The 26,512-nt window shown below is 32.5% G+C and overlaps 1 protein-coding gene and 1 long non-coding RNA gene across 6 annotated transcripts in view; one reads left to right on the plus strand and one right to left on the minus strand.

Annotated features, from left to right (window-relative positions):
- Positions 1-19,092, plus strand: part of LOC118183437 (uncharacterized) — a 57,658-nt gene extending 38,566 nt beyond the window's left edge. For 2 of the 5 annotated variants that reach the window (XM_035352982.2, XM_035352975.2), the window contains exons 6-9: positions 1,818-2,020; positions 8,231-8,276; positions 17,398-17,436; positions 17,522-19,086. In XM_035352982.2, the coding sequence (XP_035208873.1) occupies positions 1,818-2,020; positions 8,231-8,276; positions 17,398-17,436; positions 17,522-17,526 (293 nt within the window). In that variant the 3' untranslated portion in view covers positions 17,527-19,086. Of the gene's footprint in view, positions 1-1,817; positions 2,021-8,230; positions 8,277-17,397; positions 17,437-17,521 lie in introns of all 5 variants that reach the window. The other 3 variants (XM_035352999.2, XM_085810751.1, XM_085810742.1) reach the window with 3 other exon arrangements.
- LOC118183459 (uncharacterized) overlaps positions 1-25,938 on the minus strand; it is a 36,357-nt gene extending 10,419 nt beyond the window's left edge. The window contains exon 1 of the long non-coding RNA XR_004757246.2: positions 25,750-25,938. This is a non-coding gene — a long non-coding RNA (uncharacterized LOC118183459). The remainder of the gene's footprint in view (positions 1-25,749) is intronic.
- Between the last annotated feature and the right edge of the window lie 574 nt (positions 25,939-26,512).

A 26,512-nucleotide genomic window follows, 5' to 3' on the forward strand; every position in this document is an offset into this window, starting at 1 on the left:
GCGGATGTTATGCATAAAAGGCATTAATCAGCGCTTTTATTTTTTTTACTGAATACAGTAACATATTTCCTGAGGAAAAAAATGGTTTCTTGGTTGATGTGATTAGAGCAAAGCTTTGGGGGTATCTGTCTAAGAGAAGGGATGCTTTCATGGAGGACTATCAAAAGGAAACTGCCTCGTATATGCGTCACACATGGAGAGAACCATGAAAACGTCCATTCAGCCAGCCCATTCGGGGAATTCCAGCCTCAAAACCAAAGTACCAGTGTTCAGCTACTTATTGCTTCGCCGCTGGTAGGACAAGGAAAAAAAAAAAAATTCTGTCAGTCATCACTACTAAATTTTCTTTCGTTTTTATTCAGTGTATCAGTTTTGGAATATATATTAACTATATTAACGCATTGCATTAATTTCCAATAAATCGCACTATAAACTACATCATAAACGTTGTAAAAGTTTTTTATTCAGTTAGTATATTACCTGTGTGGTTTTGTGTGATTACGGCAAAGTCTCAAGAGCTATCTGTCTAAGGGAAGGGATGCCTTCGTAGAGGAATTTGAGGGGGAAACTGGCTCGTATACACCTAACGCATGGTTAAAACCACGAAAACTCCCATGCAGCTAACCCATTTCCGGGATTCAAACCTCGGACCGAACTACCAGTGTTCAGCGATTTTACCGCTCGGCTACTGATGGGCCATATAACCTGTGGGAATTCATAAAAATGTTCAGCGCTGTAAAGCAGTTTCACGTCTCCTGTAGTGCTATATTCTTCTACAAGCATATATACGTTCAAAATAATGAACAAAACATTCATGGATTTAAAATATTGATGCATCCTTTGAAATCTGTTTCAATAATGATAAATTATGTTTAATATGTTGCATTCTTTTCTGTCGCTATAAACTTTAATACCAAATGTAAGTTTTATTTTGAAAGTTAAAAAATCAATTAGTAAAGGCTTAAATTGCGTAACATGGAATTCAGTTTTCCTTTTTATTTTATATCTACTAGCTGCCAACACTCAATTGGTATCTTTCTTGCGAGACTTGGGGATCAGAAGTATATACATTCTTTTTAGAATAGTGAAAAATACTTGGAAACTTTGGGCACTTTCAGCCAAAAGTTCCCAATTTTCTCAAGCCGGCTGTATGCAAAATAATCTAATTTATCATTTCACCTTTTAGTCGCTGCTATATTCTGCAAGTGGTATTAAATCGTTTTCTGTGTTAAACCATTAAGTATTGTACCGTTATTACGACATCTTCAGTATTATGATATTGTTGTGACAATTGCTATTTATCATTATAGATACTACAGTGTGTTGAGATTCCTCAACAAAACTTCTTCAAAGAACTAAATAGTTATTTGTTTCTGTTTACTTGCTAAGTACTGTGATCTTATACGCTGATGGACGTTGAGTTATTCAGTAATCAAATAATTCTGCATACTTCTGGAATGAGCTGAGTTAAAAATGAGACGTAATAATGAAAAAAATACCAATTAATTAATTGTTAGAACAATTTAAACCAATCACTTATCTGAACATAAATAAAAATAACAATATTTTCCATGAAAGAATAATGACATTTCAATAGAAATATTGTATTAATATATTCGTATTCATATTCATTCATTGTATTTGGGATAAACAATCTGGTATTGTAGTAGATATAGCGATGTTAACAGACATCCCTTTACGGAATGTATTGCAAGTATAATTGTATATCAAACAACATATGCCATAGACAACTGCTATCGACACCTACGCTTTCGTTATTAATATGTATATGAGTTTATGTCATCTGAATATTACAGATAATGAATCCGTGTGCGAAACACCTGCCTGTTTCTACTGCTTTCCGAGGTTCGTGAGGTCAATATTCAAAGCCGAAATCGACGATTTCCTCTATACATCTTTGAGCGTTATAAACCGTCTTCTGTGTTCTTCTGCAATAGTCATAGCCTCGCTGATGTTGATTTTTCTTGTGTACGCTGCAACCATCCTTACCGGAAGCTTAGTAAGTTCTATATTTTTTGATACAGTTCACCATTATATCAATATATGTTTTATGATATAGTTTCAAATTTTTGGTCGAGCTGAGTTTGTAAAATATAGAGCTTTGACTAGAACTTCAATCTAGAGTCCACTATTGCCGCAGTAGGAAAGCCGATAGTCGCTTTTTATAACTTTCCACATCATGATTAGAACTTGGAAAATATCTACTTGAATGTAGACTGTCCAATGATTTCAAGAGTACAGTCTACATAATAATAATACACATGTAAATGTAACAGCAATGGAGTTCCTGCCTAACAAACCGGTTCAACTGTCACCGACTATAGCGGTACAGTGGATAACGACGCTGGATGCACTATCGTCGGAACAAGATTCGAGACCATGGAGAAGGGCTGGATTTTTGTAAGTGCATTGTACCTGTGTGGCATGGGAGGGGGCATTCAAAATACTGCTGAGCTGAAAATCCTCTCGAGCCGTGAGGGGAAGAGCCCGGTAGGGAAAGCGTGGTAGATCTTCGAATGCGTCCCTCGATAAGTTTTTCATCAAAATTCGACTGGATCTGTACAGCTAATGCAGTGGTACTACACCTGTACAACTAATGGTAACATTTTGGTATTCTAACCATTTATTCCTGCCCTATTCTGTAAACCGGATCTTCGATTAAACTCAAAGCTAGAACCTCTTCGACTGTGAACGAGACACGTTACCGAAACTTGAGCTAATTTTTCGCAATTTCTATTTGAAGATTAGAATCAGAGAAAATTTTCCTTAAATTTGAGTTTTAGAGCTTTTAACCTTCTCAGAATGACTGTTTGTTAAGGGTTATAAATCAAGTAAAATATTTTTTTTGCCTCCTGTCGAAGTATAAAACATTATTTGAAGTATCCAAAATGTAAACAAAAAGAATTTTTGTATGGTCATTATTTCCAGCTCAGTTATAATTTTACCTTCAAATAAATACTGAATATTTTTATTAGCATGTAATTTAAATGCTACTTGTGATTGTGCTTTTAACATATTGTTCGCTACCTGTTCTGGTTTACAAAATTCAGCACATCTAGATGTGCTGAATTTTGTAAACCAGCTTAATTAATATTAATTTAATCAAACTATGCAATTATTTGATAACGCGTAAATAAGTAATGTACGGAACTTTCTTAATAACAGTTGGACGGTTTATTGTTTATTGCCGATCACACGTGTTCTTTCTACCTTAACTGAGATGTCTTTGTTAAGGACATACCGCTCCAACTACTATGGACTAAATTTGGCTGCTCTCGTACCGCTCCTCATTCAACGTCCTCTCACAAGAGAACGTTGAACCTGGAGGACGCTAAATTAAACCGAACAGATTTTATAAAATAGTATTTCTTATATTTGCATTATACATGAGGAAAATCATAAAATTCAGAACGAATTTTAATGTTAAAAACTTCGTTTCTTTCATCATTTCAGTTTTGATATAAAATGGTATAAATGCTGAAGTATAAAAATATGAAATGCGTTTCATGTTGGAATAAAATTTTTAGAAAAAAATGAAATACGGTATACTTAGTGACTAAGTAGCAAAGAAATTACACCACTACTGTTGGATTGTATATTTGATAAAAACTGTAATGTCCTCAAGAAGTGCAGTTATAAATTTTATAATAGACCCAGAATATTATATAAGAAAGAATGTTTTTAGTTATTACATGGAGTCCATAATACATATATATGTGTGTCCCTGCCCTCTCCCTTTCACAGTGAAGTCGCCTGTAAAGCCTTCGTGCATTGAAAGAATATCAGAGTCCATTTTCTACCTAGTGTATTCTCCTATCACTTCAGCACATGACTCATTGGTTTTGGGAGTTGTTGAATGACACGCCATCAAGTAGCACTCTTATTTGAACGCACATTCTCTCTCCATTGTTTAGCTTAAATGCTCCGACCCACGTTTAGCTAGCTGTTATTGGTATCTCAGATAGTGAAAGCGGTTTGCTAATGTTCTGCCAATTAATGCTCGCAGTTACAATCCTGTCCCAGGGAGAAAGTGCTAACAATTTTACGTAGATTTGTATTTAGTACCCATGTTTTTATGAAAGCAAAATAGAAGTATAACTAAACTAAAAACTGCTGATGAGCATCGGAACTTTCAAGAAAAGTGGAAATTGGAATATTTTTGCTGGGAAGTAGAAAGTAAAAATAATCAGTTTGGTATGTTTTGTGCTTTTTTTTCCCAGTCCAAAGGGGCTTTGTCCCTGAAAGACTATTGTTTTCGTTTTGCGATTTTGCGTTGGTTCACTATAAATGTCTGTTTCACTTTTCAAACTGTTGCCCCAAAATTCTAGAGTCCTGCCATTATATTTGAAGAAATTAAATAATGAAAAATCTGCATAAATGCATGTATATTTCTAGCACTGTGATAAAGCAACGGTATATAGAGCCATCGAATTTTAAATGACTCCTACGAATATGGGCATTTGGAAGACCAAATTTGAAAGTTGGAAGTTGTTTTATTATCGATTTCATATTTTGTAAAACTTTAACGAATTTTTGATTAACAAACTCAAGGATTTTTAAAGCAAGCAATGGCAACGTTGTACAGAAAAAAAATTTTTAACTCCAGGGCGCGAGTCTCTGTATCGGAAATTCTAAGCATATGCTCATTTTAAAACCATTTTGCGACATTGCTACTGAACTGAATTTTATGGTTTAAGTGCGAAGAACGTGATATTTAATAAATAAATGTAACACACAAAATATTTTTTTTAAAAAAAAAACGCCCCTTTGGACGTAATTTAAAGTCTGAAACATTTCAGATATTTTTTAAACGCCATTATGAACTACATAAATCAAAATATGATTATTACGAAGACTTCATGAGACAAGTAAAGTTAAAACAGCTGAAACTAGAACTGATAAAACAGCAATTGGTGTTTAGTAAGTATCAAAAGAAAATGAAGTGGCGGTGCATTCAAGTTGTGTCTTGTCGGAATTGATAGCTAAACACTCGAAAACTTTCACTGAAGGTGATTTCGTAAAGGAATATCTAATTAGAGCTGCGTAAATTGTTTATCTGGGAAATCCGAAGCCATTTCAAACAATTTTTGTCTCGAAATGCAGTTTCTGAAAGAATTGCTGATTTTTCTGTTAATTTAAGAGATTAGTCCAAAGCAAAATCACCTAATTTTGAAGGATTTTCCAATGCATTTGACGAAAGTACGGATGTTTGAGGTGCTCAATTAGCTCTTGTTTCTCCGTGCTTGCGACACAAATTTCAACGTATTTCAGGAATTATTGAAACTAGCACCGATGCGTATTGCTAGTACAGGCCAAGCTACATTTGACTGTGTTTATGAAGTTTTACAAAAATATAATTTACCTCTGTCAAACTTAACTTCTATAGCCTACAGACGATGCTCCTTCAATAATCGGAAAAAATAAAGGTTTCGTGGCATTAATGATAAAAAAGCAAAGCTAACTTTATGGTGGATTTCATATTCATCACGCGCACTGTATTATACATCAAGAAATACTCTGCAGAAAATGATAAACATGTAAAATATGTTACCATATATTAAAAAATCTATCAATTTTATAAGATCTCGAGACTTAAAATCAGCGACAATTCTCCGCTTTCTTATGTGAATTAGAATGCGAGTATTCTGATCTATCCTTACTATACCAAAGTATGTTGGTTATCCTGCTCTAAAATTCTCCAACAATTCTGGGATTTAAAATAATAAAAATGTCAGTTTTTAGCACTAAATTTAAGACACAAGTTGTTTTCTAATCCCACACCGGCTGCAAAATTTATCTTTCATGTTTGATATCACAAAACACTTAAACGATTTGAATTATCACTGCAAGGAAAAGATCAGATCATTGCGAACATGTGTGACAGAGTTAAAGCATTCAAATATAAGCTAGTTCTTTGAGAAAAGCAATTTAAAAATGAAGATTTGTCGCACTTTCTGAAATGCAATATGAAAAAAATTAAGTTTAGGTGAAACTGCATTATATAAAAAATACGGAGAAAATATTCTAAATCTTAGAAATGAATTTGAGACAAGATTTGCAGATTTTAAATCTTTGGAAGAATATTTTTTCGTTTCCTTCAATGTTCTCAATGAATATACAGTACCTAGTCATACGCAAATCGAGTTAACTGAAATTCAGTGCCACTAAAATTTGAAAGAAAAATTCGCAGAGGTTGTAGTACTCGAAATTTACAAATATTTACCTACTAGGTCTAAAAATACATGAAGATTTGCATGTGAAATTATTTCAATGTTTGGAAGTACTTATCGGTGCAAGCAATCTAAACTTGTCTAACCACTTATCGACGCTCAGCTTGGGTCAGTTTTGAAAGTAATTACTGCGAGCAGTATTCTCCCCCCAACCACAAAATAGACAAGATAATAGCAGAGAAGAGATACCAAGGCTCAGAAATAAAATAATAAACTGTTTTTGTTCTTTTTTATGACTGTATTTGTTGAAAAATACCTATGTTTCCGTAAAAATTAAAGTTTGTTTCTTGCGGCCTCTCCAAACTAAAAACTTTTAATTTTGGCCCAATTTTTAATTTGACATACATGCTGTACATCTACACATATCTTCTAGCTGCACAGCTGTTGTCATAAAAATGTTGCGATTAATGATGAGAATGTGAAGGTTCTTTGTTACTGAGCGTTTGGTTTTGTTTATTTAATTATGAAAAAGCACACGAAACCTCTTTGCCTAAAAGGAGATATGCCTTCTTGTAGGACTTTTAAACTAATGAGCATTTAAATAAATAAAGCGGACTGTTTGCTAATTCTTCGAGGATAAAATCTCTGTTATGTAATGCATCTAAATCAGAAGTATAGAGGAAATATCTAGGGCTTAAAAGAATCTATTTTATATTAGAATGGCTATCAATCCCTTGGTACCACATCTAGTAATATATTGCAAGTCGACCTGCACTTTTGCATCTCGTCCCTTTCCTACTGCTTACTGCAGTTGCCTTTCGTTGAATATTTGTATGAAATGGCCATACTATGTACATGATGTGACAAGTTCGCATTGATGCTACTTGTCTAGTTTCGCTCAGGGGGACCGGACTCAGAATGCAGTCGTGCCTCTTTCATACTAGAGAAGAAATCCTGTTACAACAGTGTCACATTGTTCATTCTGAATAATCGTTCGAGGGCAAGCTCTTTCACCGGGGCGGAATGTGGTCGCCTTTTATTGCCTATTATAGGAGAAATTCCCTTCCCGGATTCAGCGAAGAAGAAGCGATACCATGAGGAACTAAGTTTCAGCAGTGAGAGACAAAGGTGGGTTTCAGGAGAACATCGGCTTAAATCTTCCTGCTGGGAGTATCAGAAAAAAACTTGCATGAATGAAATATGATTATTTCGGATGTTTTGCTGGCCTAGCACATTCTGCTGTAACCATTTATGAAACTACTGGAGTTATGTCCAACTCCCAGATTGTTTTAACCGCACTTGTTAAAGTTACATTTTTTATTAAAATTCATGTTGTTGTTTATAACTTGAGTTGAAAATTCTTTTAAAACCTGCATTACAACGGGGGTAGCGGGTTCGGCCACTACACCACAATGAGAATATACCTGGTTATTGTTACCTTGCCTTATGCACTCCCTTTTCTCCCAAGAATTATCTGCATGTTCATTTCCTTCTTCTCCTTTGATACATAAAATAACGATGTGCTAAAGTTAACAACTATTTATGAAATGTATGCTTTTTGTATATATATTTTATGTAACGCTGTTAGCTCTATTTGAAATATATTGTTTTCGCTCGTTAAGTGCGGTCAGAAGTTTTAATAATTTTGCTGTCGCATCGAGAATATATGCATAGCACGTTTTACTTTTAATTTTGGAACCGTTCGTGAAAGCTAAATGATATGATTGTAGAAATATTAACGCCTTAACAGTGATGTCACCTAGGTATCCTTTCTGAGATACATGACAATCACTATACTAAATCTTAGTTTCATTGCAGGCTGGGTTGAAATTATTATTCAAAGCATTATCATTTAAGCATCAGATAACTTTATGATATATCCCTCTATTTATGTATTATAATAATATTCCCTGTTCGTACCCAATAGCTAATGTATACCTAATGCTAATTCCCATTTTCATACTTTTCTTCTACTGATTACTTCTAATCCAGTTTAAGTTATGATTTAACTTAATTAGCTAATTTTAATTCGTTTGCAGGTGGCCTACATCTTGTTTGATGTTATATGCAGTTTACGAAAAACAGGTACATAATCGAAAATATCTATTATATATATCACTTAAACCATAAATAAAAGTATAACTATATTTCTTTTTATGCTGTATTGGACGAATGATCTTAAACAAGAAAAAGGTAAAAACATTAACAATGTCAGTCAGATTATTTCAGTTGGAGAATATGTGTGAAAGCGTTCGTGAGTAGATAAAACTGCTAGAAAATTTTATTACAAAATAAAAAGCTGAGATTTGTTTTCAATGTACTCCTAAACATTTATTTATATTTATTTTTATTGTATGTCGTTAAATATTTATTACCAATAATAGTTTTTGAGTGATACGGTTTTTGGTGATATTCATGGAGTTTGGAAATTGTTTCTGCAGCTCTGAAAGTTATATTGAAATTTAAATTACATGTGTAGTTGTACTGAAGTTTAAACTTAGAAAAAAATAGTTTTATTTTTATTTGTGATTTCTTTTTCATTTCCTTTGCTATATCTGTACTCAGTTCCTGATTTTCAGTTACCTATAAATAGAAAGCAAGTCGTTTTCTTTAACACCGGAAGAAATAATAATAATAAAAAAAAAAAAAAATACCAGTCGTTCCGATTTGCCTGAACTAAGAGTGTCTAAGATGTCCAATAAAGTTTTTAAATACTTCCCTCGCAAGATCCAGTATGGAAAAGTATAAATGGAATATTTTGGGTGATTAGTAAACTACATTTATCTTTGACAGTAACTGTGCTGCTGAAATACTGATATTTCTGTTAGGAATGCGACCAGAGAAAATGAGAAATCCACTACATCAGAAAGCATCTGCTATAAGAAGCATCATTTATAAAGTACTTCTCCGGCCCTCTTAGCATTCCTTCCTGGTGTAGTGATCAACACACTCGACGTGTATTCGAGAGGTCCGTGTTTGAGTTCCGGCGAGGGCATTGATAATTTTTCATCTCTTCTGCTTCGAAATACCTAAAGTCTTTACAGTGGCGCCCAAACTAAAAAAAAGGAGGCTGGATGATGGTTCTCCATTACCCCGATTTGACGATTGGGTCCTCTAATCCCCTGTCGCCCTTTAAAGGGGGAGTATATAAGGTATTTCTCCCGCCTTCTAAGCATGCCTTCGTGGTGTAATGGCCAGCACATTCGGCGCGTATTCGAGAAGTTAGATTTCTAGTCCCGGCGAGGTCATTACTCATTTTGCAAGTCTCTCCTGCTTCGAAATAACCTAATATCTCTAGAATGGCCCCCGAGCTAAAAAGGGGATGGATGATGATCCATCACTACCGAGATTTAGCAACTGGGTCGCCTAAATCCCAGTCGTTCTTTAAAAGGGGGAGTATATAAGGTATTTCTCCTCGCCTTCTTAGCATGCCTTCATGGTGTAGTAGTCAGGACACTCGGCGCGTATTTAAAAGTTCCGTGGTGAGGGCATTGCTCATTTTTCATCTCTCCTGCTTCGAAATACCTAATGTCTCAACACACTAAGTTTAATACTATCAGTAGTTTAGTTTAATACTTGTGCGTATCGAAAAATTATGCGTTTTTTAAGCTGGATTTAAGAGAAATCTTTTAAGACAATGAGTACGTATATATTATATTAAAGTATTAGAGTATTAAACCTAAGTGACAATAAAGTTAAAAAAAAAAAACCCACTCCTGTGTTATTAAGAGTGTTAGACCAAGTACAAATGAACTCGATTTCCAAAGATATTTTATCAGCACTCCGAAACTTCATCATAAGCTGATACAAAGCAGATGCATACTTTGAACATTTCGAAAGATTAAAGTAGTTTACGAAACAAGGCCAAAATATTTTTAAGCATTAATTACTGCTAGCCTTTTTCTTTTTGTAAACACTCATCAAAATAACAGCTTGAGGACTATTATCATTTTATCTACACGGATATTTAGTAAACAAAATACTTAGCAGACATGGACATTTAACAGCCGATAACATGTTCAGCTGACAACGCGGACGTATAGACAAAAAAAAAAAAAAAAAAAAAAGTTATGCGACAATGTTCTAGTCAAATTTGGCCATACTTATCAGATAAAAGGCTGTTTCTAGGACACACTACGAGAAGGTATATGTAAAAGTACTAATTTTTCATTTTGTTTAATACTGAAGAGACTAACTATTTTAAAATTAAGCAAAAAGCAACCTTATATTGGCATAAATTTTGAAATAAATTTTAAGAACAATTAGACATGGGTATCTCGCTTCAGAAGGGGGGGGAAGAAATTTCAGCAGTCGCAGAAACGAAATGATTTAATTTGGAAAAAAATGAGCCGCGCAAAGTGAAAACAAATGTAACGCAATCCGCCAAAGAAAACAGAAATGAAAAGTGAAAAATCTAAGATATAAGAAATTTGGAAAGGTTGAAAAATTAATGTCATTAACTAAAGCAGAAAAATGTTATTAATGTGAAAGTGTTCAAAGAAACATAATTTACTAATTAAAGTAGCTTTACGCATAATTTTTTGTAGATCCAAAATCAAAGCTATAGCTAAGTACTCTGTTCTGATTAACTTTCAATTTCAATTCAAAAGTAAAAGAAGTATGCTTATAATACTTCGTTACTGAAAAATTCCGGCTATCATATTTAAAGAAAATAACCATTTTGACCGCTATCGAATGCAATTTAACGATGTTTTGGCAGGACATCTGTACATAAGGACAGAATAAAAGACTCTTTTTCCCCAAAACGAATTATAAAACTGATTTAAAATGGATTTAGAACAGGTACTTTCGTGGCTTATGTACATACTTGCGTATGTATGTATGTATCTCGCATAACTCAAAAACGAGTAACCTCAGAACGTTAAAATTTTGTATATAGAACTGCTATAATACGTAGTTGTGCACCTCCCTTTTTTGGTTGCAATCGGCCGTACCAAAAGTATATATATATATATATATGTGTGTGTGTGTGTGTGTGTGTGTGTGTGTAAGTAATGATATTTTTAAATCAATTGATTTAATTAAATTCTAATCATATTGCTTAATGATGTGTTGGCGATTCTCTACCTAAATTGCATCCCTGTTCCTAAATTTTGGCGAAATCCTTTCCTTATTATAAATTATATTAACCTGTTGGCGCCCGCCAAATCGCCAAACTCATAAATCTGTCATATTACATAAAGTCCTTAAGAACACTCCTGATGAGAAGATAGCGTCACCTCGTGATTTCAATTAATATCGCTGACTGGATGAGCACCATGACGGAACGCTTGCGAGAGGAATGCTAAAATAAACGTATCACTTTATATTCCAAAATTTGTCTCATTCCTGTTGCCCCAGCTGCACAACACAAATAATGTATGAGAAAATACATTTCAGATATATGTTGGTAAATTGCGCGTTTTTTGCTTTAAAAATGATTGAAGTATATTATTCCTATTTTCCGGTTAAGGTTTTTATGCCGTTAGTTAAAATGCATGCAATATTTGTAGAATTATCAACAATTTAAAAGTTGTTTAAGTGAGGCTAAGCTTAATTTTCTCATCATGGCAACCATATTTGTTTACATTTGAAACTTAGCAGGACAGTGAATTAAATCTTTCTGCACCTTCAGTGTCTTTTTGCCGACTGGGACCAAAAGGAAACTTTGAATTTTGTGCCCCGCATAATCTGCCTTCTTGCTCGCTGCCCAAATTGCTTTTTTCTGCTTAGAAACTCTAACTTTAATTATAAAAATTGTTTAAATGTTTTAACTGTATTTGGTGTTTTATATATTTCAATTTTTATTAAGATATTTTGAGGGTGTGTGTATTTTTGCCTTGAGCGAAGTGAGAACTGAATTAATTGAATAAGAAATATATCTCTAATGAAATTCGAGGAAATAAGTTTCGATGAAATGTAGGCAAAGAAAATTTAATATTCCGTACCAGGAAGTCATGTGGTGTACACATAATTTTTTTTCATTTCCTATCTTTACGTTTTATGTTCCCTGACGAGAAATTTCAACTCTATTTTTCCAATGTAGGTAAACCACATTGGCACTATAAGTTAGAACTCCACAGAAATTGAAATCAGAGACGGGATGTTAAGGAAGTGAGCCAAGAATTTTAGTGATGGTTGCAAAAATAACCTGAAAATTGAATTTGCGAAGAATCCGAGCAACTTTGTAACTGATAAAGAGGTGAAATGTTATAAACGACAAGATTGTTAGGCTTATTTTTAATAGCTAAAGGTTGTAACACGAAGCTTTTGAGAGTTTTCATTATTGTCCATGACAAAATTTCTGCTCTTATTGGAAATTGATTTCAAATAATTAGTTTCTCAGAAAACAAGTACTATGGAAAACAAATTTTGGGAGGACTATATATGTAATAGTAAAAAGAAATATTTTTAACTATCAGAGCGACATGAATTTGCATGAAGAGGAAACAAACAGAAAAAAAAAATATATAGTGAAAACAATTTCGGTTGTAAACCAAGAAGATCAATGCATGAAAAACTAGAAGTCGAATTGGAAATTTCCTCTGAAAATGAAATTCATACAACAAATAGCAATCATGTTTGATAGATCAACATGCCAGTTCCGATGGAATGTAATGTTCCTATATGGCTCTGTGTAAATAGGTTTTTAAGTATTAAGTTATAAAATCTTTTAATGAAATATGGCCTCATATTCATTGAATTCGTCAATGCCTATGACGAATTCAATGAAGTACAAGGCATGTGCTACCAATGAAAAATATAGTGCACCATATATTGGAAATTACCAGGAAATACTGTTACCGCTTCTGGACATTTCGTAACAATAAACAACTACGAAGTACCCCTTATCTTCATAAAACACATTTCGCAATTCAAAATAATTGTAATATTATACTGCCATAACCCTGTTTAATCTTTTTATCTGTTAAAAAATTGCTTGAAGAATTCAACTTTTCAAGAAGTCATTTTCTCATCAAAAAAATTCGTTGTTCAATTCTTGAAGATCCCATCTTTAATTTTAACTCTTGTGGAACTTTAGCCTGTTATGATAATATGCGTTGAGATGTGTTGTCCAGACTGAAATTTCTCGGCAGGGAACATAAATAGTATGTGTGAAAGGAGAAATAAAGAATTTTTGTAGCTAATCTGAGGGGACACTTCCGTAGAGCTTGTTCATTTAGTAAACTGGATTCCTTTAAACCCTTTCACATTAACAAAATTTTACCTTCTTTAACTAATGACATAAATTTCTCAACGCTTTTGAAATTCTAATATTTTAGATTTTTCGCATTTTATTATAATTTTCCTCGACAGATCACTTTACATTCGTTTCCGCTTTGTTTCACTCGCTTTTTTCTATATAAAATCGTTTCGCTCCTCTGACTACTGAAATTTCCTTTCCCTTTCTAAAATTATTGTGACGGTTCTAAAGTATCAGTATATAGATTTCCTAAGCAACAAGATGTATTACATAGATGGTTAAAATCGATACCGCGAGAAAATTTTACCATTTCGAAGTATTCTCGGGTAAGTTAAACCTAATTTGAATTTTAAATTTATTAAGGTATTTGCTTCTACGTTTAAAAAAATGGATACGTTAATATTAAGGAATTTCATTTTTATAGAATACATTGTGTATAATATTGTGTAATTACGTATCGATTAGTATAATTATTTATCGAATTGTATGATTAATAATTATGTATCGAATTGCATGCTAAATATTCACTTACTTTTTAAAATGTCCAATTTTTTACATTTTGACTAATTTTATAGCTTGGAACTTTTAACTTCATATGTATATGGCAGCAAATGAAATTATTTAGCTTAATATATTTTGGTTTTAAAAGTTTTTCTAAAGAAACTGTGAAGGCAATAAATATGCTTATGGTTTTTTAAATTGTAATATAAAGTGCACAGTTTTGCGTAAAACAAGAAATAATTTAAATTCCTAATACATGAAAATTCAAATATTATTAAAACTTATGTCACTAAGAATCCTTTTCTTCCCCCCCCTTCCCGAGTGGGAGACAAACACACATATGCTTGCTATTACCTGTTTTGTTAAAATATACATTGCATTACTAGAAATCCTGCTTTTATTACTTTAAAATTAGTAATTAGATAATTATAGTAATCTGAGTGAGCTTTCATCATGTCTAAAAAATGTTAAGATACCTGATGATTTAACAGTTGTGATTAAAGAAAATAGTATACTTTTTCTCCAGACAAGCCCAGAATTAGCTTTTTTTATATCTGCATCAGTCGTTATCCATGATGATCTGCAAGTGGAAGCATATTTTAGAGATATTCCATTAACAAAAATTAGTAACTATGAATTCCCTTTAAAAATTAGTGATGTGCATAATCTCCGTTCATTGCTTAAAGAAGTTGCAAAAATTAAAGGTGATAATAATGAAAACAGCTTTAAAATTTTATTATTCGTAACTGAAAGCCTTCGGGAATTAGAAAAAAAATGCCCCTGAACATAAAAAGAAAGTAGTTCAGTTTATATTTGAGCAGCTGACATTACTCGTTTTGCATAAAAATAATAATAGGTATAGTTCTGATCTGTTAATGTTATCAAGTTTGATGTTTTCAATTTCTCCACATTGCTATAAATTTTTAAGAAATAGTGCATATGTTACTTTGCCACATCCTTCTACATTGAAAAGATTGTATTCTGAATATAATGTTTATCCTAAAGTGGAGCAAACTCCTGAAAATTTCCTGAATTATGCTAAGGAAAAAATCCGCTTTTCATACGAAAACGATAATATGTCACTTTGATGATTGACGAAATTCAGATTAAGCTATTCTTAGATTTCAAAGGTGAAGATATAATAGGAATGTAGTAAAATCTAATTGTGAAAACTCTGCTAATTCTGCTTGTGTTTTTATGCTGTAAAGTATTAGATCTTCATATAAGGATGTTATAAGTATTGTCCCGGTAAAATCATTATCAGCGCAATTTTTGCATGGATATATTGTGAAAATAATAAAAGGTTTAGAAAATTTAGGTTTTTCGTGTAATATGTGTGCTTATAATCTACCCTGCTAAAATTTAAAAACTTCTAATATCCTTAAAAATATTTCCACACATCCTTCTTATATATTTTTATGCAGTTAAATGACTTGAATATTATTAGTATGGAGGGAGATTCCAGCATTATCTTACTGTTACTTATCAAAAGTCAACCAGTACTTTAAGGCATTATTTTAACTGTAAACATACAATATAAGATCATAGAAAAATTAATAATATATACTATATTTTGTGAAAAGGAAAATGTTTCCAATATTATGTCCGCGAATGAATTGAAAATGTATATTTTCAATATATATAAAGTAAAAATTGAAAAATAATATGTATCTACATCATTAGAAAATACCCTCCTGTTAGTAAAGCTTTAAAAACATATATACTTTAAAGGCAGATAGTAGGTGACCAACGGCGATTGTCAGCCGCCAGTTTGTGACGTCACGATCTCGTAATTGGGCTTCTGTTTAAGAAGGTGTTGGCAATGAGCCTCTTGAACCTTTTCCATGATGTCATATTATGGATCTGGATGAAAGTAAAAAATGTGGTACTTATCCATAAACTTTCTCACTGTGTACCCTGAAATCAGCCCTTTATCAGATAATTATAGAATATTTTTACCAAAATACTGCATTTTTTGTTTGTATGTATGCGTTGTCAGATAAACTTGCTGTATGTATTGTCCACTAAATGTCCTGTCGGCTAAATAACCCTGTCGGCTCAATGTCTCTATAAGCTGTCGGCTAATACCCGCGTCGACCAAATATCCTGCCTGCTAAATGTCGCGGACCCCATCTCCGAAGGATATTTCGACAGCCTCGGGACAATATCTATATCGGAATATCCCACTAACTTATTTCTGTGCTGCTCTCCAAACATGATCACTTTTTGAGAAATGATATTTAATATCGATGTTATCTTGAATAGTGCTTACTTTCAAAGATGGTCATCTATGGGAGGAGGTCGCAATGAAAGGTTTCATTCTGTAACTAAATATCTTGAACTTAACTTCTATATGCACATTTATCATTGACGGATTATAAATATATATCATTATAAAACGGAAAAAACTATGCAGGCGCTAGTGTTTTTTGTACTTCATTATTTACTCAATCACATACTTGGCATTCAATTTATCATATTTGTGGCAGAGATATTTTTAAGTATTTTGATTTCTAATACTTATTCAATTGTTTTAATATACATGTGACGGACATTATTTCGCATTTAGTACATTTTTGATAAGCTACCATGATCTGAAATTTCAGACTTTAAGTTCAAATGTTAAAAATGTTGTTGCGGTCGTACGGGTTCGTTATGAATTGAATGCACAAGTCCGATGAAAAATGAACAAAATTTACTATCACAACAAATAAAACAAAATGTTTAAACTTCCTCAGATATTTGTAAAGTATTACAGTAGTTATCTTTTAACAACTCAAACGTTCAACAGAACTTAATTCAAAACAGCTAGAAAAAGCTAATTCGCTACTGTCAACAAGAGCAGTTTTCTAAACAAACTCTAACGAAATAACGAATTGAGAGGTTTTCATGCCGTTTATATGAGATTTTTAAATGTGCGAGACTTCTCGAAATCAAAAAGAGACATTTATTTATTTTAAATGTTAAAAGCACTCGCTCTTGTATTTTTAATTTTCCGGATTAGCTTTCTTTTAATATTCGTCATCGCTGCACTGCACAGGGAATACAACAATTTTATTTACAGTTCTACTAACATTAACTAATTAAACACCAAATCCGTAACAATAGGTATTGTGATAACATTAAAAGCACAATAATGTAACAAATTAAGATACCCTGATACCTTTAAATTGTATTAAGGTACGCCTTGCCTGCTTATTGTTCTAACATTCAACAGTTTCATTTATTTTATACGATTAAATTAATCTGTATTGTGTTTTAATCTAAGCAGATGATGGGATTTTATAAACAGTAGTTTTATGTAATATTACATAAATTTATGCTTCAGAATATAAGCATTGTATGGCGTAATTTAAAACTGTGTTAGATTTGCAAGAAGTGCAACATTTTACTAAAAGATAAATTTCAGAAAAAAGAAAAATCTGAACTCTTAGTGACCAGTAGTAACTGTTCTTTTTAAGAAGTAAAAATTTAAATATTAATGTATCTTTCTATTTTTAGGAGATACTATTACACAGAACGTCTCAGGTAATTTCTCAGGTAAATTAACTTTCTTTGTAACATTCAATCATTTTTCATGCTCATAAAAAAATTGTTTGTCATTTCCATGTGTTTTTATTTCCAGATTGAAATCTTAAAGGAGTGCTGAGATCAAGCAGAAAGGCAATATGAATAATCGCTTAACTTTTACTATAACCTGGAAATAAAATTTCTGTTGTAACTTTCGTGAATTTATGTTCCCTAGAATGAAATTTAGTTTCGTGTTAGTGTTACATTAACAAAGGAAACGTACATTATGTCAAATTAAAATAAATATTATTTTTATTCTTCAATAATAAAATAAAAAATTAAGATTTTTTATTCTTCGCTGTTTGAAAACAATCTAAGATTTGAAATAGCAATAAATAATCAAACTTAAAACAGAATTTGCTCAAAATTAAATGTAACATACATAACAATAACTCTAAAAGAAATTCGTGGTTGTTTCAAGCCATGCAATTTGTAATTTTAAACTAAAAATAGAAGCTCTAGGAAATAAAGCCTAGATTATGCAGTCACGACATAAACATAACATACTAAAAGGTTATAATTGTGGTACCTTTGGAGGTGTGCTTTTCGGACCTCGGCGAAAGCCTGGTTGCTTGGGAGATTTATGATTTTCTTATATGTAAACTGGATGCGAGCCAGTTTCCCTTAAAAGGTCCTCACGAAGGCATCTCTTTCCATACCTGTCTATTTTCTTTGCTTTATTCAATAAATCTAACCTAACTTAATTTTGGAGGTAATGAGGAAATGGTAGTTATGAAAAGATTTCATTCGAAAACGTGTACAGTAATACCTAACTTAATTCCTTTAAAATAATTTAATGCTATATCTTCAGAAGCAATACAAATTTCAAATTCTTGGTCTCTGCTACCACTTCAATTGTTGAATACTTTCCATTGTTGTCCATCACTTTTCTATAATATATTGCTAGTATTGCTTTGTAACTAACTATCATATTTTTCCCGTTAAATTAAAGAAGCACAAAGCCCGCACAAACCCTGTTAGTGGGACTCTATTATAAAGGAAGTTTCTCCTTTCTCTTTGATGTCAGAGTTTCAAGCTGAACGAAAATAAGATGCAGTGATATGAATCCAAAACTCTAGTGTTAAATAAATGTGTTTATATACAGAATTATGTATTTTTCGGCAAAATGTTATGAAGGAAAGTTAAAGGTCCAGATTTATAAACGCTGCACGGGAAGAATACTTGGCGGATGTGATGGACATTCGAGCGATGGAAAATTGTAGCATGAAATCGGTGGAGCAGGTCATAATTGAAAAGTGTTTCTTTTGAACTTTAGGGCTTTATGCAGAAAGGCTCTCTATTGTGGTTCTTCGAATGAACTCATCTTTCCACGCTTCACGGTGTCTCATCTCTAACAACAGTGGAAAACTGTGTAATTTTTACACAGACCATCAAATTCTAATAGCCTGCAGCTCCTTAGGTTTCGTGCACATCAAAATTAAAAGGCAAAGAAACACAAGTTTTGCCAAAGGCGTTTTGTTTCAGATTTTGGTAAAATCCGATGGAGGGAATTTTAGACCATTCTTCACAGTTTGCAGGAGAGGTTTCAATGAGCGGTTTAATGCAGATTGGATTCAGTTCTACTGTGTTATGAAACTAATAATAATAACAAATTATAAAACTACGTGTCTCTGTGAATTATTATCTATTGAACTATTTTTACAGTACTACACAGTATTTATTTTTACGATACTGATATTTTGAAAATTGCATTTTAATGATAGTGCGTTTATTGGTGTTTAACTCAGAATGCTTTAAATATCCTTATGTTTGAATTATAAAATGTGGGTAATAATATGCAAATTTTAAATTATAATTTTAAAATACACATAAATAGAAATTTCATTTTTTTTTGTTATTATTATACACGTCATAATACTTAAAGTAATGCTAGTTTATGTACTGCAACTCAGCATAATGATAGTTTATGTACTGCAGCTCAGAACCTGTTTCTGTCATTTTTTCCTCAAATGGAATTTAAATATAAAATTAAAATAAGGTGTGCACACCATTTTTTTTCATATAATCTGAGTAACTTAAATTTACGTTACTTAAGATAATAGCACTGCTAACCTAGAACATAAACTGCACAAAAGAATAACTTTCCGATTATCTAATTTAAGCTCAAATGAAATATTTCAATATTTTTTTCTAAATAGCAATTTAATATACTATTTAGAACTATTTAAAGTGATAATTAATAGCAAATTTAGTTTAATTAATAAAATAGGATTGAAAGTTAAATAAATATAGAGGAGTTTTATGCGATCTTAAGAAACCAACTGAGAATAAAATTTGTGCACTAATTCGGTTTTTCAGTAAGAGGAAGCAAGGATAATTTTAGACTAGCGAAAACAACCACTTCTTCATACGGCTTAATTTTAATCCATATTGACAACCCGTGTCGAATAATTTGAATCAGCTCTGAAAAATCTCTCTTTAGATATTCACTTATATTAAAAAATTATGTTTTAATAAGAATAAGAACATAAGTTTTCTTTAAAGATGAATACAAATTTTATTTAGAAAGATTAATATAGTTAGAAATACCAAACATTCACATTTAAACATCATTTATAATGTAGAATAAAATAAATAGATAACATTATTAACAAACAAGAAATCTTATATTCGCAAAAATTTTATTGAAGTCCAAAAGATTACATTTACGCAATTTCAAAATAAGAATATTAGTTTAAGCAAAGCCAGAAATAATCACCTAAAGCGCTTAAATGTTTCAAAAAAGAAAGTCAATTTTGTGAGACGAACTGCGGCATTCCTACATGCTTTAGTGATGATAGTGATTAGCACATTCAGCTAAGAAAACTCAAATATATATGAATTGAATCCTGGTGAGCACCAACAATTTTTTCTCCATATTTCTATCTCGACACGTCTGTTTCGTCCAAAGGGGCTTTCTCTTTGCAGGACTGTTGTTTTCGTTTTACGATTTTGCGTTGGTTCACTGTAAATGTCCGTTTCACCTTTCAAACTGTTGCCACCAAATGTTAGAATCCTGCATTATATTTGAAGAACTTAAATTATGAAAAATCTGCATAATTGTATGTATGTTTCTCGCATTGTGATAAAGCAACGGTACATAGAGCCATCGAATTTTGAATGACATAATCCTACTGCGAATATGGGCATGTGAAAGCCCAAATTTGAAATTTAGAATTTGTTTTATGATCGATTTCATATTTTGTAAAACTTTAACGACCTTTTGATTAACAAACTCAAGGATTTCAAAACGAGTACTGGCAACGTTGAACAGAAAATATATTTTTATCTCCAGCGCGCGAGACTCTGTATCGCAAATTCTAAAGATATGCTCAGTTTAAAACTATTTTTCGATATTGCTCTGAACTGAATTTTATGGTTTAAGTGCGAAGAACGGGATATTTAATAAATAAAGTAATAGACACTATGTTAAAAAAGCTCCTTTGGACGTAATTTAAAATCTGAAACCTTTCAGATTTGTTTTTCTTCTTTTTTTCTTTTTATTTAGACATTAAGGACTTGCGTATCAACTCTGTGCTGTTGTTTTTTGCTTGATCTCCTTATGAATGATGTCATAAGCTGATCCAGTATTAATGTACGAAAGTTATGCCACCCTTTTTATTATGATGCATTGAATTTTCCCCGTCAAGTTTCTCCACGGTTGCAGTGTTGCCTTGTTTCTTTACTGGATCGGAGAAGTCTCCATATTAAGGATGCACATTATTAATCTTCAGTCCATTCGTACGCTGTCCATCAGCGAACTAGCGGTAAAGTCAATGAACACTGTTAGTTCGAATCGCGGCTGAAGGCCCCCAAGGCAAATAGCCCTCTAGCGCTTTACTAGCGTACGTATGACTTGCATACCTGTTACTGTAACGAGTTGTCTCCAATCATCAGTCTGTGTAACTTTTATTCCATCGCTTACCCTATACCTTATTTCTCATTCTAGATATATTGTTGCTTTTTCGAACCGTTTTTTAAGTTCCTGTCCATACAGCAAGCGTATGGACTATTTATTAGTTCCTCAAGTTCATCAACTTGCATAGCCGACGCAATAGCGGTATCAATTGTTTCCACAGTTTTCAATACTTTTTAACTTTTCAGATTTCTCACGGAATAGCTTAAAAGTATTACAAACAAAGAATTAGAGAAAATGCTTAGACAGCCGGGGAAAAAAATTAATTGCTTGATGCGGACATATTAAATTATAGTAGTGTTTTCTGGGCTGTAATAAGATTAGAGAATGTAAAGCATTTTATGATGATAATGATGATTCATCATTGTACACCCCAAGCTTACAGCGAAACAATTATATCTATTGCCTTTATAAGACATAATTTAAGTTTCTAACCAGCTTTTTTTTTTTTTTTTTTTTTTTTTTAATTTTATTTTCTTTTTTATCGATCTCACTTCCATTTTCCTGCCAGAATGTAAATTTATAGCTCGCGCAATATTCAAATGAGATAGAAATAAGAGACTTTTCAAAGGAAGGTTTTAAAGGGTAGAATTAGAACGTATTCAGCCAGCTTGAAGTCCACGTTGCTAAACTTGATTCTCTTGCAGACGTTTGTTCTGCGGCTTTGAGTTATTCTTGCCATTAAGCTGGTTATGCCACCCTTAGTTCAGATCCAGCTTACACGTTATTTCAATTGCGAAGCGGTTAGGCTAACATATTCATTAGCTTTAATTAACCAATTACCTTTAATTTAAGCCAAAACTGTTTGTTTTTGCGAGCACGAATTGGCGTCGTCGGTTAAACTTTATTTGAGTTAATAAAAGGGCCTTTTACTCGCTTTCCCTGTCTCTGTGTGGTATTTAAAGACAAAGCGATAATACGCCACTTGTCTTTTATTTTGGTCTATTTCCTGTCGCCTAAGAACGCCAAATTCTGTATCTTTATACTACTATCAAAAAGCAATCATATTGCTTCTGTTTTTATTCAATGTTTGTTTAATTTAACTGCTCTCCATCATTTTACCATTTACTCTTCGTTTGCAATGACGTTGAGCCTTATGCTTATTCGTAATTTAACTAGTGTAATGGCCAAGCCCTCACTTTTTTTCACTCCGACTTCCATTTCGACAGTGACAACGGACGCTCGTTAAAGAGACTATAAATAAACTGGGTTGAAGATCGCTCGCTTTTTATCCTGCCTCGCTTCACCTTGAGGTGTATTCCTCGGAAGCGTGAATAAAGGCTGCTATATAGAGACAAGTCGATAATTTTTCTTCCAAGGTCATGAGGTACCGCCATTCCGGCTCATATGTCCTCGTGTTGCTTCATGTTATTTTTTATCTTTCGTATTCGCTTTAATTAGCGGGACATTTCCCATCATATGTAGTCTTAAAGTTTCTTGCTAGCATGCCAGAAAAAATTAATTAGTGAATTTTGCAATGATTTGAGATTTTCTTCCGATCTGAATTTTTTTACAAGGGCCATGTAGTATCGCCATTTTCGGCTGATTTGTCCTCATGCTTCCTCACATGATTTTTATCCTTGATAGCTGCGAAAATGAATGGCAAATCTTTAAAAACAGACGGACATTTTTCACTCTAATCATGTCCTAACTTCTCCTGCTGGCATGGCATCGAAAAATTACTAGTGAAATTTGTGATGTTTGTTTTACCCTTTGTGTGAAGCTCTTGTATGAACTCGCGAAAAGGATTGTAACTGGAGTTATGAGATTCCTTGTGACCAAACATTTTTCAATACTTCTGCTACAGTGCTAGGATTGAAATAAAACAGGTTAAAGAGTCCCATTTCCCTTCACCTCTTGCTTACCCGTGTGCTGTTATATGTTACCCCAAAATCCAACAACCTACATTCTAGTCTCGCTGCTTTCAAGCTATTATCAACATTGTCGTGTCTTCATCATTTCATCTAAGGAAACGTTTCTATCTGAACTGGACCAAAACATTTATTCTAAATCTTGAGAGAAGTGACACCTGATTTGTTAATGCTATATTTGTCACTAGTGCAGCTGACTGTCGCAGTTAAACTTACCCCCCTTTCTTAGGTTTACTTAGTGTAATCATTAGGTTTACATACTGGAGCAAGAAAGGCGAAAAATGAGCAATGTCCTCATTGAAATTCAAACTCCAGACCATCCTTTGCTAACCAGACGTGCTTTCCAAGTTACACTAGGAGGGTACACAGTAGGGAGGGAGAAAAACTATGTATCTTGATGACATTGCTGATATTTTATTCACATTGAACTTTCTACGTTTTCACATGGAAAACTCTCCCCGAGCTATCACATCATTTCATGAAAGAATTATTAATATTATTTTGCGCTGTTGTTCCACTCGGGATTTAGTTATCGTCCTAGAGTCCACATATGTGTAACACAAGTAAACACTCAAAAAGACAGTTACTGCACATAAGTTGAAATTGCATAAAATATGTTTGCAATCCACACAAAATTTGAATAAAATAAAATATAGAACAAATTATAAAGAGTTAAAAATAAATAAGAACACCGGTGCAGTAACACAAAACCAATAAAAAGGAATATAATCAATTAAAAAAAATCTGAAAGCTTTCAGATTTTATATTACGCCCAAATGGCGTTTTTTTAATGTTTTGTGTGTTACCTTTATTTATTAAATATCATGTTCTTTGCATTTAAACCATAAAATTCAGTTCAACAGCAATGTGGCAAAGTAATTTTAAAATGAGCATATCTTTAGAATTTCCGATACACAGTTCCGCGCACTGGAAATAAAATGGTTTCCCTCCTCTCCCCCATAGAGTGTTGCCATTACTCGCTTTTAAATCGGTGATTTTGTTAATCAAAAATCGTTCAAGTTTTACAAAATATGAAATCGGTAATAAAACAGATTCCAAATTTCAAATTTGGGCGTCCGGATGCTTATGTTCGCAGTAGAATTACGTCATTCAAAATAGGATAGCTCCAGGTACCGTTGTTTTATCACAATGAGAGAAACATTCATACATTTATGCAGATTTTTCATTATTTAATTTCTTCAAATATAATGCAGAGCGATAGTATTTGATGGCAATGATTTCAAAAGTGATACAGCTTTTTAAAGTTTTCAACGCAAAATCGCAAAACGAAAATAATAGTCCTTCAGAGACAAAGCCCCTTTGGACTAAAAACACAAGTAAATAAAACCACATGCAAACAAATATTTAGCTAAATATAAAAGGTATTTTTTGGGGGTTGTAAGTTTGATCATTATAATCCGTTTATCTTTCATTCAACCTTTTAGCAACTAAACCCTTCGTAATCTGTGCAATGAAAGCACGACGCTACTAAACATTATGCTTGTGACTGATATATTTTCCAATCGCTCACTAAAACAAAATTCTGGTGCTTTTAAATAACATTACTTATATTAACTTCAATAACATTACTTCTTCCACAAACAAACCACTTCAATAATTTCAGGCTTGCCCTTTGTCCAACTCTTGTCCAACAACCTTAATGTAAGGGAAAATTATGTTAAAAGAAGCCGAGTGGACAAGACAGCTGAATGCTGGTAGTTTGCATGGGATACGAATCCTGGTAAGAAAGCTACATCTATTTGAATGATGTGTATATCTATTTTTCAAATGTATAACACCAAAACGAGCCATTTTACCTTTATAAGTTATCTATGAAAGGTTTCAACCTTTTAAGTCCTTAATTATTGGTTAATGTGCAGTGATCAATAATACGCAACAAACAAGCGAGTCAACTTACAGGTAACATACTGTGCAGTGAAATGTCAAACAAAATCAATTATACACACAAACCAACAAGGGATTAAAAATAAGATCTGTTCCTCACTGTTACCGCAAGGATGTTGGATGAATTATGTTAACAGAATAGGCGATATATTGTGCAGGAAACCGATATACAAAATACCATACATTTCTCATATCTTTCCGATAAGTAGAGGAAAGCACTTTTCCTGCTTGAATGAACGCGTGTGAGTAACTAAGCACGTTTTTGTAGATAAAATATTAAAAAGTGGCCATTAAATTTTCGCCATATTTTATGAGTATCGTTCATGCATAATCAAGTATGCGAAATCCGAAATCAGGAAGGCATAAGAATCTTTATTGGATTAATAAAGTATTACAATATCACTCTTTCACCTCCCCTCGAATGGTTTTCAAATTTTTAATTCTTTTCTGATGACACGAATTTATATTCTCAGAATCCAAAGCAGTATTATATTATTCATTCACAGTTATATATCACAAAACTCATATTTAGGCCTTTTGTTTCCCATATGGGCAATAAACACTGAAAAACAAAAATGTACATTAACTTACTTAGCTAAATAATTAATTCTGTGAATCCATATACTTGAATATAAACAGGTCAAGTTCAGAGCTTAACAGTTACATTTTAAGTAACATTATACTGAATATTTCATTATGTTTAAAATTAGTATTCTTTTAAAATTACCGAATATTTTCAATAGTGGCTCATCGTAGTGTGGGAGGGGAGACAATTTTCATATTAAGAAACAATGCAAATGCGGATTGGCACTACGCTTTCTTACTTATCTTTTGCCGCTCCTTTTCCTAAGGACTTCCGGTAAACATCTGTAAATAACTCGCATAATACATGCAAATGCTTGTAAGACAGTTTTAGAATTTCGAGAAATCTGTGTTTATCAGTATATGAAAGAATTTAAAGTGCCACAAGAATAACAAAACACGCTTTTAAAAACCTTTGAAATAAAACTTTTTCTGTTAATTTTTTCAAAGAAGAAATTAAGAAGAAGGAAGCCTTATTTTTAAAAAAATGTAACCTTTCAAAAATCACATGAAAAGCTAAAGGATTTAAAAGCGCAATAAATAGTTTAAAAGAAAAAATCTGTGAAGTGGATGGCTCTACAAAATTATTTAAAAATACAGAAGAAATTTTAAAACAGAAAGCAATATTTGCGATGATAAAATTAGAATAAATAATATGTAGAAAGGAAATTCCTTCCTCATTTAAAATTGTAATTTTTAACAAACAAAAAATAATCTTGGCCTTGTACTTGCATTAATCATAGAAAAATCACGAATGATCGAAGTTAGAAAT

This window comes from Stegodyphus dumicola, chromosome 1 (genome assembly GCF_044657685.1).
Source record: "Stegodyphus dumicola isolate Sdum_Otavi_A_Nest chromosome 1, ASM4465768v1".
Taxonomy (NCBI): domain Eukaryota; kingdom Metazoa; phylum Arthropoda; class Arachnida; order Araneae; family Eresidae; genus Stegodyphus; species Stegodyphus dumicola.